Genomic DNA, 16,243 nt, shown 5'->3' on the forward strand with positions numbered 1-16,243 from the left:
GAGCAACAGTGGAAGACTTGCTCTCTGCAGTGGGAGAGGAAGCAAGGCAGAAGTGAGAGGCACACATTGGTACGTGGAGGTGGGATGGGCTGCTCTGGGAGCTGGCAGCCTAAGGAAGGGATTCACAAACCCAGATTTGGATCCTGTGGTTGTCAAAGTGGAAGAATTCAGCTTTGACACCAGCCAGCAGTTTCTCTCCCTCCTTGCCCTCCCCTTCCTTCCTATCCCTCCCCCATTTCTAATAAATATATACTTAATTCAGTTAATTCCCATGGAGGTTTGGCATCACAGAACAGGACTGAAAATTCACAAGATAAATGAGTGCCAGGGAAAACATGAAACAAAAGTCAGGGAAGAAAATGCAGCTGAGAGAATGAATGGAGAAGAAAAGGAAGCGAGAATTCCTGGAGGAAGGATCATTCCCCAAAGAAGTGTGAGAAAGGAGGAAGGGCTGAGTGGGTGGGAGGGGGCAGGTAAACATAATGTACAGTATGATAAAGCATAAAACCAGGAGTGCAAAGGAGTGTGCAGTAAGGCTCCTGGAAGGGAAAGAGTGGAGGGAGCAAGTGGGCATGGCAGCAGAGCCCCGCAGCCTGGCCAGCAGGAGCAGCTCTGCAGGACCTGCAGGTGTGGGCTTTCCGGGAGAAGAAGGCAAATGATGGGCCATCCAGGTCATTGAATCCAACCTCTGCTGTTGCTGGCGACCAGACAAGAGGGATTCATTCCAGGAGAGTTGATGAACTATCGCAGCGCACTCCTCCCGCACCACAACTCACAAAACGTTTCTCAGCGCCTTATAGTATACCTAAGACCTCAGTACATGAGACCAAGTGACACGTGCCACAGGAAGAGAGCAAGACAGCTTCTCTGTTATTGCGGTTGGAGGGATGAAAGAGGAAATGACTTTAGCAGCAGTGTTCTGGACCCACTGAAGAGGGGAGGTTGAAGAAGAATTCATTATAGACCCAAAAGGCACATCTGTATTGCGTAATGCCAAGTAGTATTGAGACAGTCACAATTTTCTAAGCTTTGCCAGAGACTAATTCCTGGAAAGGGTAACACAGCTGTACTCCTGATAGTCTAAACAAGCTACTTCCTTTACTGCTCATGCAGATATCTCTGCAGTACATTGCACAATGTAGACATACCTTAAATTCCTGTCAATAAGGAATTTAAAGTAATCCAAGACAAGCTCTTTTGTGACAAAACCACTGGTCACCAAAATCAAAGGAATAAAAGGTGATACACACTCCACCAAAGGTTATGGAAAAGTGTGTGATCACTGTGTGATCAGAAATGCCCTGCAGAGAGCAATATTTTGCATTTCTTTCCGAGGCCCATGTTTTCTATGTAACGGCCTGCTACCTTTTGAGTCAATGTACTCCTAATTTAGCCTGCAATACCATGTAGTATCCAACACACTCTCAATCTGCAATTGTGACTCTACGAGCTCCTCTACAGAGTTAACGCGGCTCTGAATTAGTCATTCTATGTGCCAGCACATGTAAAATAGACTCAAGTGAATCAGATTTTGTGTGCATAGACTGAATTGCACTAAATACAGTGACTCGGAGAGTCTCACAGGCTGCCTCTGGGCTTTCACATTCAGAGGGATACTCTTTCTCATTTGGCTTCACAGCCTATCTGAGCAGGACAGGCAGACAAAAGAGCCGGGAATAAAATCCCCCAAACAACACCGTACTTCCTGCTCTCTTCATTAATGCTGATGTAGCAGCTGATTCCCTTTCTTGGGTACAAGCATGCAGCAGGAAAGGGAGGCATAAAAGAGAAACCAAGGGGACAGCTAGAATAAAGAAATGCCGAAGGAGGAAAAAAAAAAAGACAAGAAAAATATAAAAATGTTCTCTTAAGTTGAGTTGCTTCAAATCTGAGAGCCCATCTAGTGTGATACTGGGGGACAGCGCTCACAGCATGCCAGCCAGCATTAGGATTGCGTAGGCTGAGCAGCCAACCCTGTAGGCAGTGCGTCCTCTAGTGATCCCAGCAAGGAGCAAAGTTGTGTATGCTGGAAAAGCTACCTTTACTGGCCAGAATCCAGTGCAAAAGCCTCCCCTCTTCCAAGCCAGGAACAGCACACAAGAGACAGGTCCTCAGAGCTGTGTTACGCTTATGACAGCAGTGTCAGGCCTGAATCCCCCATCTTGAGCCATCAGGGGTTCTGAACTATTAAATTAGGAATTCAAACAGTTTAAGTTTTGAAAGAATGGGGGAAAAGCATCTACAGACTAGAGAATGCGAATGTGAGGGTTTGGGTGTTCTGATCTGGCAACCTAGGAGTGGAGGAGGAAGAAGCACTGGGAGACCAGAAAAAGAGAGGAGTGTGGAAAAGAACTGGAGAGGTGAGGTGGAGGGAAAAGGAAACAAGGAAGTGTGGGGAGCATGGAAGAGTCACACCAGGAGCATGTATCTTGGCTAGATAAGCTCAGATGTGGCGCCTAGAGATGCCAGTGATGCCTGTAGCAGGGTCTTTACGAAGGGACATTGATGAGGAAGATGCATCAGTGAGTGTGTGGAGGGGCTGAGGACCTCAGACCTTGTTCTCCCAGAATTGGAGGAAGCCAGCTAGGATTTTTTGTGTGCGGACAGTCAGGTTCAGGAAGACTTGGGGAAGAGTGAGAAGGCAAAAGAACAACCAAAAAGAGATTTTTCTCTACATGAGGATATTACGTTAATTTTCTCCCACTGTTCTCCTCCTCCTGAAGAAAATTGTGAGGTGTGGCCAGTGTGTGTAACACCAGCCATAATGCCATAGTGGCAATATACATAAAGTGAAGGAGGGAAGGTGAGCATTGAATTTTAGTCTTCAGTTTCCAACACGATTTTAGGGGTGTTGTCAGGGTTCATCCCCAAACCAGGAGGGGCAGATCCAAGTTGAAAAGATGTGAGCTGTAACTTTACAAGACTGTTCGACTGGCATGAAGTGGCTGTCAGCTGGCGCAGAGGTGATGTTGGTGATGCTCAGTTCAGGCACTGTTATCTGAACTGGATCTGGTGGGCCACAAGCCTGAACTCCCAACCTTTGCCAACCCGCTTTGGTGCCACATAAGACCTCCTTGGCCTGTCTCAGCCTAGATAAGCTCAAACTTTAGTGTAATCTGCACTTCAGTCTACGTCTAGCTCCACAATGTCTCAGCTGTAGTTATTAAAGATATCCATAGGGGCTGTGACTGCGTTGGTAAACTCTGGATTGGGCATAGCCCCAAAGCAATCTAATCCTGATGTTTCTTTCCTTGCAGGAGGTGGAGGGAAACGCAAAGGCAAAAGCAAGAAGTGGAAGGAAATCTTGAAATTCCCTCACATTAGCCAGTGTGAAGATCTCCGAAGAACAATAGGTAAGAGCTTTTTCCTTTCTTGGAGTACTGCGGAAATAAAATGTGCTATGAGCACTGGTTCAGAAAAACTGCATTAAAGATACTCATTATTAAATGGAATCAGTTTACAGATGATCATGCACTGCGCACAGCCCCCGTGATGCTGCTGTACAAACTAAATATTTTCTGGTTCCTAACTAGACATGATGCAGTTGCAAGGCAGGGTCAGACAGCGGCCAGGCCCTTTGCTTTACATGCACAGGCTCTAAAGCCAAAGGGACTTTTCAGTTAGACAATACCTGGCATATGGAACAAGTACTTTGGCTTGGTACATATCAGGACCAATGTGGCTGTTAAAGGATATTCAGAAACGAGTCCCCCCATCACATCCTGCATTACTTTGTAATAAATAGCTCTTTATCAGCTAGGAAATGAGACATGATGGAAACAGTGAGATTTCTGATGCAGTTAGAGATTAATAATAATATTTCTCTGGATATGATGCTTGAAGTGGTAGCCACTTTCCTCTGCCAGGCAGGTTTGCTCAGTAGTACCATCCTATATTCACATCACAACACTGTCTTTGTGTATTTTTCTCTATGACTCATAAAACTTTTTTTTTAATTGCTTCATTTTATTGATGTGGGCCAAATACAGAAGATTTGGAAATGCAACTTGCAGTGACCATTTCCATAACACAAAATTTTTCCTGCTCATATCTGAGAAATTTCAAGGTAATTTTAAATCCTTCCTTGCCAAACAATGATAGCAGATTTCTGCTTGTGAATTTTCACTGGAAAACTCAGTATAACCTCACAGGAAGAGGTTAATTTCAGCACTTGAGGCTCCTTTTTTCCCTTACGTTGATATAAATCCCGGCACTGGCAATGAATGAATGAAAGGCAAGAAACTGTAACAACTGAGATAGCAAGCAGCATAATTTGTCTAACTTGGGTGAACTCCTGGGGTCTGACTGACAGTGCCCTAGCACTGTTTACATTCGAAATTCATGGCATGTTTATGTAGAGAAAATATGTGGAATGTTTTGAAACTCTTTTCATGGTCTCCTTCAGTAAATTTCACTTCCCTCGTCTTCTGCTGTTGACCTAAAAGGAGGTAAAGAAAGGGAGGGGAGGCCGCGAAAAGAGAGGAGTTTTTTTCCAGTTCATGGCCACTTACTTACCTACTCTACAGACATGCAAACCCTGGAACAATTTCTGATGGTACAGAACCTGCTGGAAGCAAATCTAACTTAATATATTGTAATTTGCATGGGGAATTCTCTCTGTTGTTCCATTTACCTTGGTTCCAAAAGGGGAAAACTGCATCAAATAAGATTCTCGCTGTTTACAAAGGAATAATATCCTGAAAGGATTGGTTTTAAAAAATTAAGCCTGCCCAAGATTTGTGTTTCTGAAGTGCTGTTTCTGGCATTTTTTGGTGGCAGCATTGTCCTAAATGTAATTTATTTTGCATTTTTTCATGAAAGAACTGGAGAAGTAATAGGGTAAGAGGTTCACCTTGTGATGCTCTTCGTGGATATGGCGTCACTGCAAAGATTAACTGTTCATTGGCAATTATGGGAACTGATTTTTATACAATGGGAAATAAGGTCCAAATCTTGCTTCTGTGGCTCTTATTTGTGTTGAGTAGCTTTCCCGCTGAGCTGGGTGTGATTACACAAGGAATGAGATGCTGCTCAGCCCAAGTAAGGTCATCTGTCCTTGCTGGCTGTACCATTTTTCAGTTAATCTAGCTGAGAATGAAACACCCCAGACAAATAGTCGCTGTTTATAAGTAGATAAACTCCCCCTCACATGTACAGTGAATCTGACACATTTAGGATGAGCCAGACTCTCTGGGTCTATAGCATGGAGTCCTTTGCACATGTGTGGTTCATCTGATGTGCGTGGCATGGATCTGTTGCACGTGCTGATCCATCGTCCTGGGCCCACCAGGTCCTGCATGTTCCAAATGCACCGGGCTATGTACAGCTAATGGAGTGCCAGTGACAAATATGGGTCATTGCTCCCAGGCTATAAACTTCTTTTACAGTCTCTGCTGAGGAAGATGGTCTAGCACAACAAGTCTCTTGGTTTTACCCATCTTCATTTGTTATTTTCTGCAAGTCCTTTTAAATGAACTGTTGGGTAAGAGTTGACAAGGTATTTCCACAGGTAATTTTGAGAGGGAATGTTCTGCAACAGCCTTCTTGAATCACCTGTGAGCTGAATTGCTGTATTATTTGCAGGGAATCCAGCTGTACTGTGTGTCTGCTCATTAATCCCTCCCTTAATGACTTTCTGCCCGCTGCTCAGTGCCAATCAAATTTTATAATGAAATAGAGGCCTCAGAGAGACTTGTTCTTCCAATTTCTGTGAAAATCTGCAACCAGCAGAGGAGAAAAACTTTATGCATTTTTCTGTTAAGGAAAAGACTACATCAATTCTACTGTTTATAGACATAAAGACAAAAGATGATGGTTTCTGCTCATCACAGACCTCTTTGCCGTATGTCAGCCGTCTAGTAGTTCTGCTCATGTGATAACCCGGACCCAATCTTACCACCTTGTCACATGCTAAAAAAAAAACATACTGAACCTTAATGGGTTGCATGAACTGGAGGATTGGGCTGTTGAGGTTTTGTTACACTCTTCCTTTCTGGATACTTCCCAAGAGCCACTGTGGAAAACCTTGGGGGTAGGAATGGGATGGACATTTTTCTCCCTTTCAATTAGAGCTGGCAAAGAGCTGCTGTGAAGAAAGGCACTGCTTAATTTAATGCAATCGTAAGCCATGCATGGAAAATGCTGCTGTTGTAATTGTGGAAATTTAGCCTGTGTGTGTGTGTAAATGCCCTCATTTTGGTGTAAAAATGTGTGTGCTTTTGCACCCCACTAAGGTGTACTGAAAAGAGTCTATGTCTTTAAAAAATAGTGTAGTGTGAAAAGAAATCTGTGAAAAACAGGAAGGCTGAAATAAACCAAGGGTCTGCGACCTGTGTTGACACAATTATGAGTCAGTTCATACCTTTTGGTTCCCTCTGTGTTTACAGGAGACTCTGTGTTTGACTATCCATCATCTGGTGTCTTACTGAAAGACTTGCTTAGTAAAACCCTTTTCCCCTCCTTCTTGTGCACAGAAACAAAAATCAAAACACCGGGGAGTAACAGTTTTTATTGATAAACAAACAACCACTGGAAACATCTTTATTAAAAGTGCCATTTAGCCAAGGAGCTATTTTTTGGATCGGATTTTAAAGCAACTTCTTTTCTTCTTTCTTTTTTGTCCAAAGTACATAACACCTTTTGCAGAGAAATCCTGTGGCCTGCATTGTGTGCTAATTAAATGGGCAAGTGGAACAGCAGGGGTGTTCAGAAGGGTACCACACTAATGCCTTTGCTGTGCTCCAAGGGAGGCTCATGTATTTGCAATGAATGGCTAATGAATGTTTCTGTTTGCAGCCCTCCTACAGGTCCAAAGCGGGCAAAGGCAAGCTGCATTAAAACAGCTAGCCCTTTGCAGATTAATACTGGAATTAATTGCCCTTTCAATCAATCAAAACTTGTGTTTCAGACATTAATAACAATGAATCATATTACAGATACTCTTTGAAAATGGAATACTGATACATTTAAAATCCACAGATGACAGCTTAGCAAAAGAGATGTTTCAAGGGAAGGGAAAAAATAGCTAGGTTAGGCGCAGTTTTAAAAATTCCTGCATTTGACAAACATGACATGAATAGATGCCACAAGCTAGTGATACCCACTAGTTTAAAGGCCATCAGTAAATGAGAATGTAAGAAAAAGTTGTAATTTTAAAGGCCAGAGTGTCTTTTTGATGATAAAAGATTATGGATGTCTGTAAATACTTCTGAGTGACGCAAAAGGTTCTGTTGGTTAAAAGTGTGGAATTTTTATTTATTTTGCTCAGACCCATTCTGTACTTTTTTCTTTCATAAAAAACTGCCTGAGTGAAAGAGTTGATTATTCTGATCTTTGGCAAATTTTCTTTCGTAAGTGTCCAAATGCTATATAATAAATCTACATTTTTTTCCCCCATAGATTGAAGTTTGTGGGGAAACTGCCACAGAATGTGTCTGCTGTTTGTTGCATTAGACTCATTTGTTGCATTATTGCAAAAACTCTTCAACTCCTTCAGTTAATAAGTTTCTGGTTATGCATTGTATTCAGATAGAAGGAGAACTCTGATGATTTATTATGTTAAATCTTTATAACCAGTGAGATTCTACAGTCAAAAAGATCAGCCCCATTAATGCTAATTTTGCCATGCTTGGTTTAAAAAGAGAAAAAAACTCTCTGCACCATTTAACCTCTTATATGTCATTTGTTTCCCATTTATCCAGGGTAAAATTAGCTTTGAGCATCCATTCCTGACAGGTTCTGTTCAGCATTGTTAAAAATACACTACAGTGTGAGAAATGCTTTGTAGGGGTGGTGAACAGAATAAGTGGGGTGAAATTCAAACCATAGAGGTCAGGTGCTCTTTTTTCACAAAGACTGGCTCTTTTTTTCTTTTTCTTTTTCTTTTTTTTTTGTATTGTACTTCTTCAGACATGATCAAGGTCTTTACCTAAATGATTTTTTCAGTTATTCTGTCTTTCACCTTTCTGGAGGCATATCAATGGTGCAGATACTGCAATGGCATTTAGACCTACCTGAATGAGTATGAGCATGGGTGCTCAAAGCAATCAAGATGCAGCAGTATGGACGTCAGTGACAGCGAAAGGCCTGAGTATTTATCCAGCTTCCTAGAAATGTTTTGCAGCCTGCACTGAGCTCCATCCTGTGGCGGAACGACTGCTGCTATACCCTAGTTATCTAGCTTCAAGGTAGCTTGGGCACCTGTACTTGGCACCACAGTGCCGAGTCGATTCACATCTTTGGTGAATTCCCCTCACCAGTTCTCCGGTGCCTGGCCCCCCACAGCTCTGCAGAGATAAAGCAATGGGTGAAGGGCCACTGGGCTCCTTGCAAAAGCAAAGTGTGTGTTTCCTGGAGTACTGGCGAAGGAAGCTGCCTGTGTGAGATCAAGTGGCAATGCAGCATGTTGATGTTCATAACAAAACAATGTGGCAGTGTGGTATGCTGCCCTGCCTTGGCTGTGGACCATGTCGGGTGCTGGGAAGTGTTTCCAGTCAGGGAATGGGGATGTAGATAAACAAATACAGTTAATGTGCAGATCCCAGAATTTGAGACTAAGTGGTGGTGTCACTCATAAAGCTCAGGCAGTGAAACAGGAAAAGAAAAGGCAACAAAAGCCCAGTCTGATGTTTATTGTTCATATTTATTGATGAATTCAGAACACAAAGAAGTACCCAACTTTCTCTCCACCTAATTCTTCAGCTCTGATGTTTACCCTGATTAAAAAGCATGGCTTAAAAACATAATCCTGAAGCCCACGAATAAATCAAGCAAAGGAATTGCAACTCTCCTTCCACTATAAATAACCAGATATAAATCACTGTAATTTCTGTGATGATCTTAAAGTGTCTGTTTGAATATTACGCCTGATCATATTTTTGGGGCCAAAAATATACTTTGAGTATTTGAGAAATTTTTTTTTTGTGGAAAGTATCAGCTTTCATTAAAAAAGAAATCTTACATTTTAATTAGAAATAATTTTTTGAACAGGTAATCAGAATTCCATACAATGAAATAAAATGTAGGGGAATGAACCTCCTATTGTCTTTCCAAAGATGTAGGCATATGGTTAGCTTTATTGTGAAGATACTGGTGTTGTGTGCATACAGCTGGAGCTGAGTAACCAGGACTGAGCTCTAAAACACCCCTGGGAGGGACTAGGTTTTCTGTAAAGCTAGGAAACTGGAAGCAGTTAGGTAAAAAATACATAGTTATAAAATTCATTGAAATATGCTTCTAGAGAAACTCAAGAGACTGAAGACTTTTCTCCATATCATTTAAGGCCCAAGCTGGTAAACACAGCAGCTATCAGAATTATGGTTTGTATGGAAATAAGTTTTTCCACATCAGCGCTGTTAGATAGCTGCAGCATAAGATATATTTCAGTCACTTACAGCAATAGTACAGGGTTATCTTGCTGGCGTTTTTGCATCATCTGAGTATAAGCAGCTACCATAGGAGTCTGTTAGCATCCCAGGCTGCCCCTCTGGTTAAGGGAGAAAGTTGGGCTCCTGACTTAGCTGCTCTGCATTGCCCTTTGGAGGATGCACTGCATGCACAAGAACTCCAGGGCTAGTCCTAATGCCGTGGGGCGGATAGTCCCTTTGCTGCTGGAACGATAAGTAACAGAAAATCTCTGCAGACGAGTTGTCCTCTCTGGAAGATCTCAGCAGTGCTAGTACAGAAAGAGCATAGAAATAGAGGAACCCATGAAGGACTGAAAGAAAAATTGGAAGAACTGCTGAAAGCTGTGCAGAGGATTTATTGCCCATGGAAAAAGTTATGCACATTTTTTGGATAGCATTAATACAGAAAAAAAAAATCAAACTAATTTATTTCTAAAGAAAAAATGAAGTTCTTCCCCTTGACAGCCTCCTTTCTGTACGTTTCCCTTCCCCCTCCACTTCTTTCTTTCTCCTACAGTAGACACAACTTTCCCCTCTTTTGCTTGAGCCAAAAGGTCTTTGTTGCTCCTTCAAAGTACAGCTTACGCAACCTTTCCAGCATAGACCTTGCCTTCAGCAGTACCCTGTAGTTTTTTGGATTTGATGTGCTGCCCCATATCATGAATGCATCTAAATTAAATTAGAAACTCTTTAGGGACAGGAACTAGCTGTCTGATAGATACTGTTCCAGTACATGAAATGATACGACTGACGTCAAAACCATATTGTTTGTTTACAAACCCACAGTTGGTTCAGTTCCTTTCTTTAAAATCCTTAAGATTCAGCTGTAATTCTATCATGAACATAGGTTTCTAGTGCTCTGATGATGGACAAATAGAGCAATGTTTGGTGCCCTTGCAAGATTAGTTGTAGCCAGTTCATAGCAATGAGTGGAATTGAGAAGGAGTTTTTTCACAATTTTTTTTAATGCCATCACAGAAAGTATGTGAAAAACAAGCTGTTTTATGCATCTAGTGAGACTTAAGACTAACACTGGGAGAACAGGCTGCTTGCAGGCTGCTTATACTTGACAGCTTCCAGGACGGGAAGGGGACGCAGGGGAAATGAGTTTAAATGATCTCAGCCCGCATTCTATTTACAGAATTTATTTCACAAGACTTTATCCATTAAGCATTACCTTGGCAGTGGCAACCCAGAAAGAAACCAAGAAAGACTTGCTATTCTTCGTAAAGAACAGGCAGCAAATCCACATCTCCTTACCAAACTATTAAGTCCACACCAGTAGTTATTCAATATAAAGCCTCTTAAAGAAGGAATATTATCACTGAATCTTTGTGTTTTTATTTTGTGGCAAAGACTGTATTATTTGGTGCAATAAATTCTCCTTCACAAATTAAGAAGAAAAAGTGCCACGACACACTCTGAATTGTTTCCAGAAGCTATTACAGTGATATGTAGAAAAGGAATGAGAGAATGTATCCTTTTAAAAAATCCGTTTCATCTCTCACTGAAAATAGAAGCAGATATAGTGAGCTGCAGGGTTTTTCATTATCTTATTAGGTAATATGAGTCATTAAGGCTAATTAATACTTATGCAGTGATTTGGAATTGTAAACTGCTATAGAAGTGCTTACGGGTCCTGTTAAGTACTAGTACTTGGTTGTTGAGGAAATTTTTTTTAAAACCAATTTAGCATTTGCTGGATATAAGGAATAAGAGGTAGGGCTACATTTATGAGAAAATCTTACTCTTCTTCCTGTTGAACTCACTTATAACTTTGCTGCTGATATTAATGAAAAGAAGGCAGCAGGGCAAAGAAAGGCCTCCAGTTTTATTGACTCTGTCCAGCTCTGCTGAAGTGAGAGAGAATATTTCCCTTAATGTAAATTGACAGGAGCCATCTTATAGTGAAAGGAGGAAACTGAAAGCAGGGAAAAGGGAGAGAAAAGGTTAAGCAGACTTACCTCCTCGGGATGCTGTGAAGTGCACTCATCTGAGAGCTGCTGGAGCATTCTGAAATCCTCACGTTTGAGGGTGCGTTCAGGCCGCTAGAGAGGGAGGGGATCGACACGAGTAAATGTGTGTTGAGCGGGGATAACTCATTTGGGGTAGTTGATAGAGGAAGCATTATTTTTGACGTGGCTTCTTCTAGTTATTACAAAGGCCTCCAGGATTGTGCCTGGGCTCCATTTTAGGCTGTGATAGAAATAGTCATAGTAGAAGCATGGGATGCTGAAATGCTACAGGTCACTGTAGACAAACATAAGAAAAGAGTGCGAGCCCTTTGCTGAAACATTTTCTAATGAAAAATGGCTTCTTAAAGGAAATGTGTATCATAGAAAAGTAGAGTTATTTCTGTTCTGGATAAAAAGCTGAAAACCAATGTTTTTCTCTTGTATTTTCTCTTTCTATGTCCTTCTTTTCCCTTTTCAGTGAAAGAGGGGCAGGAGGAAGAGAAACATCCTCATCTTTGTTTAAAACCAGAAAAAAGGGTTAGTCTTTACTTAGACAAAAGTCCTCCAAAGTCCACGAAAGCAGAATTCACTTTTTTTGGTCTATGCTATTTTGAATATCTGAAATATATAAAAGCAATCCTGTGCTTCTTTTTAAATTTTATTTCTATCTTTGTGGTACTTCTTTTATTCAAACTCTCTCTGGCACAAAGTGTACTTCTTCCTTCTTTGTGAAGTTCCTTGATCTGTGCACTTCGGTTCCCCTGATTTAGTTTTTAGCTTTCTGTAAGTGCAAAGGGACACTAAAATAAATGTGAATACAACAGTTCAGGTCTCAATATTGTTTAAGACTCTGCAGATGGATTTGTGGGTTAACAGTATGTGTATTCATACTCATTCTAAATCCATGTCTGAGACAAGACCCAGATAAATTAGTGAAATTAATTACTATTAATAATAATTAATAACCTAATGAAATATTAATATTCTAGTGTTTCTGATTTCTACCTTTCCAGGAGAAAGGAGCATGAGAGCTTTTGGGGTGATCCTACACGTTGCTTTTAATTTTGGTTTTAAGACATAATGTGAGGGAAATCATATGGTGAGCATTAAAAGCCTGATTTTTGGTAGCTTGGCTGAATCCCTGCAGTCATTCAGAGATTCAGTTTATTTTTCACATAATCATTAATTGCTGCTTTGAAAACACTTTGGAGGTGATAACTGGAAATATTTCTCTGTGCTCTGTTGATCAGAAATTGGGGTATGGCCATGAATTCTGCTAAATATTGGTATTAAAATAGAAGCCCCCTAAGCAGGGTGGAAGCAAGAGTTATGAGACCATTTCTGAACAGTGTTCCTGGTTATGCCAATGCTTTTAATTATTAGATATCACACATTTCACCATGCTAAAACAATGCCAGGTATTTACAAGACAAGTAAAAGAAAAATATTCTTTACCCTTCATCTCTTGGATGAAGTCATGGGAAGGGTGAGTGAAAGAATAATGCAAAATGAAAAATCTCCTAAGTTTGGAGAGCAAAGTAGATTGGTATTTGATTTTGTTGAAGAGCTCCCTGTTGTCCTGAAATTGTTAAAGTTCGGTGCAAAAATGGCTCAGCAAAAAGTCTGAAATCTTATAATTCTTAAAAAATATGTTAAGGACCATGATATTTAAGTCCAAACTTTATTTAGTGTATGAAGAAAAATGTTGAGGTTTTTTTCTTTCCAGAAAAATAACTGGTTAATTTCAAAGATTGGCAAGTCTCTGTTGTATTAAGTGACCCATAAATTATAACCTATCTGCAGTAACAAACTGCTTTGTACTTGCCAAATTCACCATCTTCCTGCCCTGCACCAGCATTATGTTGGCACAGTAACACATGGTGGGACCTTGAGGGTCTCTCCACATCACATTGATTTTCTGACATCTCGCTTGGACAAATTAGGACAAAGCTGTGTTGACAGATTGGTGTAAGGCTGCTGTCATGGAAGCAGGATCCAGCTCAACTGCATGTAAGTATTTGCAATGTTGAAACAGTTCTCTATAAGTAAGTGCTTTCAGGCTTTCATAACTCCTGATTTGAAATACTTTTGGCGTTTATAAACATGGTTAATAGAAACAAAATGGTTTTGAGCATTGGAAGCATTTGATACGTCACTTCAGAAATATTCTGTTCAATCCAGACAAGCAATATTCAGCACTTGGGTATAATGTTCCTCACATTTGACCTTTCAGCATGTGTATAGTTCATCTCATGAACAGTAAATTCAACATATAGAGCCTCAAGTAAGGCCTAAGCAGTAACTGGCCATGCTGCGAAGGCACAGTACAACACTTACTCCAAAGCACAGAAGAGGGAAACCAGTGGGTTTCTTACTTACTGAATAGTATGGTGTATTAATTTAATGTAGCATATTATGGCACATTCATGCTGATCAGCTCTCCAAGAGCTGAAGCTGGCAGCCATGTCACGTCAAGCAAGATCCTTTTCGGATCTCATCAGCTGAACCTGCTCAGCCTGAGCACAAGTAAGTAGGTGCGACATCTTTGGGAAAGACCTCGGTGCTGGTGGTAGACTGGGTCCCACACAGGAGGAAGGTTACCTGTCTCTGGAGTGGGAAAGGGCTGGCACTGTTGGTTCCTGGAGGCTATTGCATGCACCTGAGATCTGTGCTGAAGGAGGGGATGGAGAATGGGAGGCAGGAGCATGGATGGGCTGAGGGCGACTGCCAGCAAAGGCGAGTACATCCCCTTTGCTTAGTGAACAGTAATATTGCTGCAGCTTGTACTGCTTGGGATAGGAGAAAAAAGCTAGAGTGAAAACAGCAGGTATTAAGCAGCCTTTGTTTTGGGAGTAGACCTCATGACCTTCCTTAGCTCTATTTCGGGCTTCTCCTGCAAAGGTAGAGATGCTTTCCTTCTGAGACTGCTTTCATCCCTGCCCAGGATACCATGGGTGTCATTGGGGCACCATAACCTCATTATCTTTTATGGAAAAAAGTTCTTTCTAAAAATACTGTCTATGCTGGTATCGTCTATGCCAGTGTGACTATGAATCAGTGCTAAGAGCTGCGAGGGAGAACTAAAGCCTATTCTTCCTGTTCTTTGCCAGGCACAACCCCTAGTCCTGTAACTAGAGCTAATGTCTTTTTTAAAATTTACCTCAAAGTATCCTCAGTGGCCAGAGCCTTTCTTGTGAGTTAAAAATCAACACATTTAGGTAAGATCTTTAAGGGTGGAAGGCAGCAACTCAAAGTTTCAAACTCTGTGGAGGAGTTGCCAATGCAAAGGTCACACAACATTGTGGTTACTCCCACTGTGTGCTGCAGTGGGATTCATGCATTAGTACAGACTGGGATTACAACAGGGCCGGCACAGAGAGAGGCAAGACATGGACCCACCCAGCGGCCGTAGGGTTTTGGCAAGTTCTCTGGCACTAGTCTCTGTTCCAGATCACAGAGGAGCCTCGACAGGGACCTGTCATTCTGTTTCGGAAAAGGGAGAGGGTTTTATTCTCAATAACACCATGAAATTGCTTGGATTTCAAACATGGAAAATAGTCATCACCATTAATCAATTACTAGCAAACATCTGGAGACCACTTGAAATTTATGAAAAGCTCCATAAATGCTCACTGTATGTGTGCATAAAATACTCATTTTTTTTCTCTTTTCTCATTTGATATCAGACCAGGTGAAAACTTTCTATCCTTCTGTGTGCTTAAGGAAAGATCATTGTTACTTCTTGAGCTCTAGTGATTTTTGCCTTCAGTCTCACTAGGTGCTGAGGAGTGTTGCTGCTAATTACATCTCCCCAAAAGCTTTTACCTTGTGTGTAAGCTGGCTTCCTTCTACTGATGCAAGTCAAAACAATGTTTTAGCTGGCAGAATTATGTGGAATTCTGCCTTGTCTTTTTTTTTTCCTTCCATCAGCAAAGTTGTATTTCCCTAACATGTCCCCAGACCTGGCAGTTTTCCAAGGTTTCCCTTTTTGGTAGGCAGCAACAAGGAAGGGAATCTTATCTTGCTGCCAACTCACTCACTTGCAACATGCATTTGGGAGGGATCAGAAATCTTTGCCTTTGAACTCAGAGCAGAGAAAGCAATGGGAGTTCAGCTGGGTGTGAGATGTGGATCATCGAGACTAGAATTACAGAGCAAATATACCACTTTGGTTTTCTTCCTCCCTTTTTTCTTCACTTCAATGAATTTAAGTCCTGGTGACACATGATACACAGACAGCCCCTGAGAGAGAAATGCTTTGTATATCTCCCCAACAGATACAGTGTGATTTCCCCTACGCTGTCTTGCCATTGTACCTCAACCCTGCAAAGGACCTGAGCAGAGAGAGAGAGTATTTTGGCTCCCATAATCATTCACTCCTGGCTAGGTCTGCCAGCCTGGATGCCAGTTGTGGTGGTGGTTTTGCTTAGCTGTGGGTTTGATACCAGTTTAGCTTGCCAACTGCCAGCATAAGCTGTGTAACTTGTAACTCTGCAAATGGCTTGCCAGCATCTGTTTCTCATCCTACAGCATTTTAAATAATGCACATTTCCAGCTGTCTTCCCCTTCCTTCCCAATTTCAAATCACAAGTTTTTGGTTTCAGTTATTGCTCTGAGATGTATTTCCAGGCTGCTCAGTCAGTGTGCAAAGGAAAGCTGTTCAGTGGAGCTGCAAGGCTTGACACGAACTGTCCGTGCCCTCTTGAGCCGGCGCTGTCGTGTGTTGAAACTGAGGGAGTTCTCAGCTGCAAGGAGTCCTAAAGCCTGTGGAATGCGTTAATTAAATACGCTTCTACCTGGAAGAGGTAAAATGGCAGAAGACCTCTGCAGATAACTTGGCAGCTCCCTAATGCAGTATTCACAGTTTAGAGTCTCTCAGGGAAA

General features: G+C 41.5%; 1 protein-coding gene across 4 annotated transcripts in view; it reads left to right on the forward strand.

The window, feature by feature from the left end:
• The window catches only part of GRK5 (G protein-coupled receptor kinase 5), a 180,694-nt gene that overhangs the window by 71,290 nt on the left and 93,161 nt on the right, over positions 1–16,243 (forward strand). For all 4 annotated transcript variants that reach the window (XM_064514296.1, XM_064514295.1, XM_064514294.1 and 1 more), the window contains one exon: positions 3,258–3,353. In XM_064514296.1, coding sequence (XP_064370366.1) covers positions 3,258–3,353 — 96 coding nt within the window. Of the gene's footprint in view, positions 1–3,257; positions 3,354–16,243 lie in introns of those variants that run through there.

The sequence above is a fragment of the Dromaius novaehollandiae genome, chromosome 6 (assembly GCF_036370855.1).
Source record: "Dromaius novaehollandiae isolate bDroNov1 chromosome 6, bDroNov1.hap1, whole genome shotgun sequence".
Classification (NCBI taxonomy): Eukaryota; Metazoa; Chordata; class Aves; order Casuariiformes; family Dromaiidae; genus Dromaius; species Dromaius novaehollandiae.